Here is a 2,010-nt window from a genome sequence, read left to right on the forward strand (position 1 = left end):
ATTATTATTATTTACATATATTATATATACATATATATATATATATATATATATATATATATATATATATATATATTGTAATGAAACAGACTGGGATCCAGATGTGGTTCAGATGCCTTGCAGCTTCGGTGCTTGGCCCCTAATAAGAAAACATACAAAAACAATAGGTGCCTTAACACCTTTGGTGCTTGGCCCCTAATAATTATTACTATTATATTTCATGGTTCAGCTTGTTATTAGTAGCAGTAATACTATGGTAATTGTTGCCATCATCTGATGAATTATAAATCTATGAAAACCCCTGATGCAGGTCTCTTCCTTTCAGATAAAAGGTCAGAAGTCATGACAGTAGCTGTGGAGGTGGCAGTAGGACTGATCAGTGAGGACAGACAGACGCCATGGAGGAGCCGACAGCTGACCCTGCCTTCGTGGATGTGGATCAGGGGCTGACACTGGCTGGCATTGCCTTGCTCTGCCTCCTGCTGGTGGCCATGATCATCCGTTGTGCCAGAGTCATTATGGACCGTTACAGTGCCATCCCCACCTCCACCTGGGAGGAGCAGCACCAGGATGACTGAATTAATCGGATGGCACTGTCCCATTGCTCTGAAACATACACGCATTAACCACTCAGAGAGGCGGTGTGGGAAGTACTCAAAAACACATGCATTTACCACAGAGAGGCAGGGGATGCTGTCCAGCTGCACTCAAACATACACACACACATAGACACATACAGACACACAATACAAAGCATTCACACATGCATGTACACATTCAAACATATACACATATGTACACACACACACACACACACACTCACACACACAGACTCATATATATCTATCTATACATATACCCATCCTCAAACATACACACACATACTCACAGATTCACACTCAAACATACATGTAACCACACAGAAACACATACACGCTGAAACACAGATACATGCAGACACACACACATATTTTGACCAGCACCTTTTCCCAGTCCTTTCACTGTAACTGTGAAAATACTAACCTTCATTCAGACCACTGTGTCTGCCATCTATAAGGAGGGAAAATCATGCCAGTTCATCAACTACACCCTAACTCCATAACAGAGTGTCACAGAGCTGCGTTTCTTCATTCACTGTGCGCTGACTCTCTCACATATTGAGAACAATGCCTCTTCATCCAGTTCACACTGACTGAGTGAAGCAGAGCTCCATGGCAAGCTGGATACAGAGTGAGCAAAGTTCAACTCTGTCCACAAAACCATTTTTGTCCATGCATTTTGGGTTTTGTACTTTTTTTAGCTGATGTGGCACATTGGACATGTCAGGTTCTGTTTGCGAGCAGGTTTACTTCTGCTTTCACACCGAGACTTAAATGGACCTCCCCTTGGAAAAATGCCTGGAGTCAGCAGCCTTTCTCCTTCTGAACACAGGATCAGAACCTGTCATGCACACTTGTCAAAACAACTGTCAAGGACAACACAAGGGAGCATCAAACTTTTCCTTTCTCTTAATGCATTTAGGTGGCAGCAAGTGTATGTTCCACAAGCTTGCAAAATGTTTCCTTGTTTGTAAGATACCCCAAAGTTAGGGCTCTGTGATCTGGTATCAGTCGCTTATCAAACTGCATTCTGACTTGCATGCGATCAAGTGCCTCAGCTAAAACCCTCAAAGATTGTCTTTATAACTGAACAATGCATTGTTGGGGACAAAACATGTGTGATTGTTGTACTGTAAAATAAGAATGTTATCAAACAAAGGTTGGCTTATCTATTGCTATACTTAATAAAAAAATGTTTTAAATGCACAAGCATAACGCTTTACAGTAATTACTAATTCTGAGCAAATGCTCCCAATTTTTTTTAGTGCTGTAGACATGAACAAAAGTTACAAGTTAACAAATGCGACCATGGGCTGGGTCTGAATTATTTCGTAAGAGTAATTTCTCTCATGGTTCCCTCTGGGCAGCACGCAATCACCCTTGTATGGTACAGATGCAGCGTTTCCATGGC

General features: G+C 41.6%; 1 protein-coding gene across 1 annotated transcript; it reads left to right on the top strand.

Moving 5' to 3' along the window:
* Nucleotides 1-398: 398 nt before the first annotated feature.
* Nucleotides 399-578, top strand: LOC118781706 (cortexin domain-containing 1-like). The gene has a single exon (XM_036534702.1). It carries the CDS (start codon nt 399-401, stop codon nt 576-578), a length of 180 nt encoding a protein of 59 aa, XP_036390595.1.
* Nucleotides 579-2,010: the final 1,432 nt, after the last annotated feature.

This window comes from Megalops cyprinoides, chromosome 8, assembly GCF_013368585.1.
Source record: "Megalops cyprinoides isolate fMegCyp1 chromosome 8, fMegCyp1.pri, whole genome shotgun sequence".
NCBI classification, from domain to species: domain Eukaryota; kingdom Metazoa; phylum Chordata; class Actinopteri; order Elopiformes; family Megalopidae; genus Megalops; species Megalops cyprinoides.

What these genes read in the sequence shown, in the direction of transcription:
- LOC118781706 (XM_036534702.1), top strand. Translation starts at nt 399, where the DNA reads ATGGAGGAGCCGACAGCTGACCCTGCCTTCGTGGATGTGGATCAGGGG.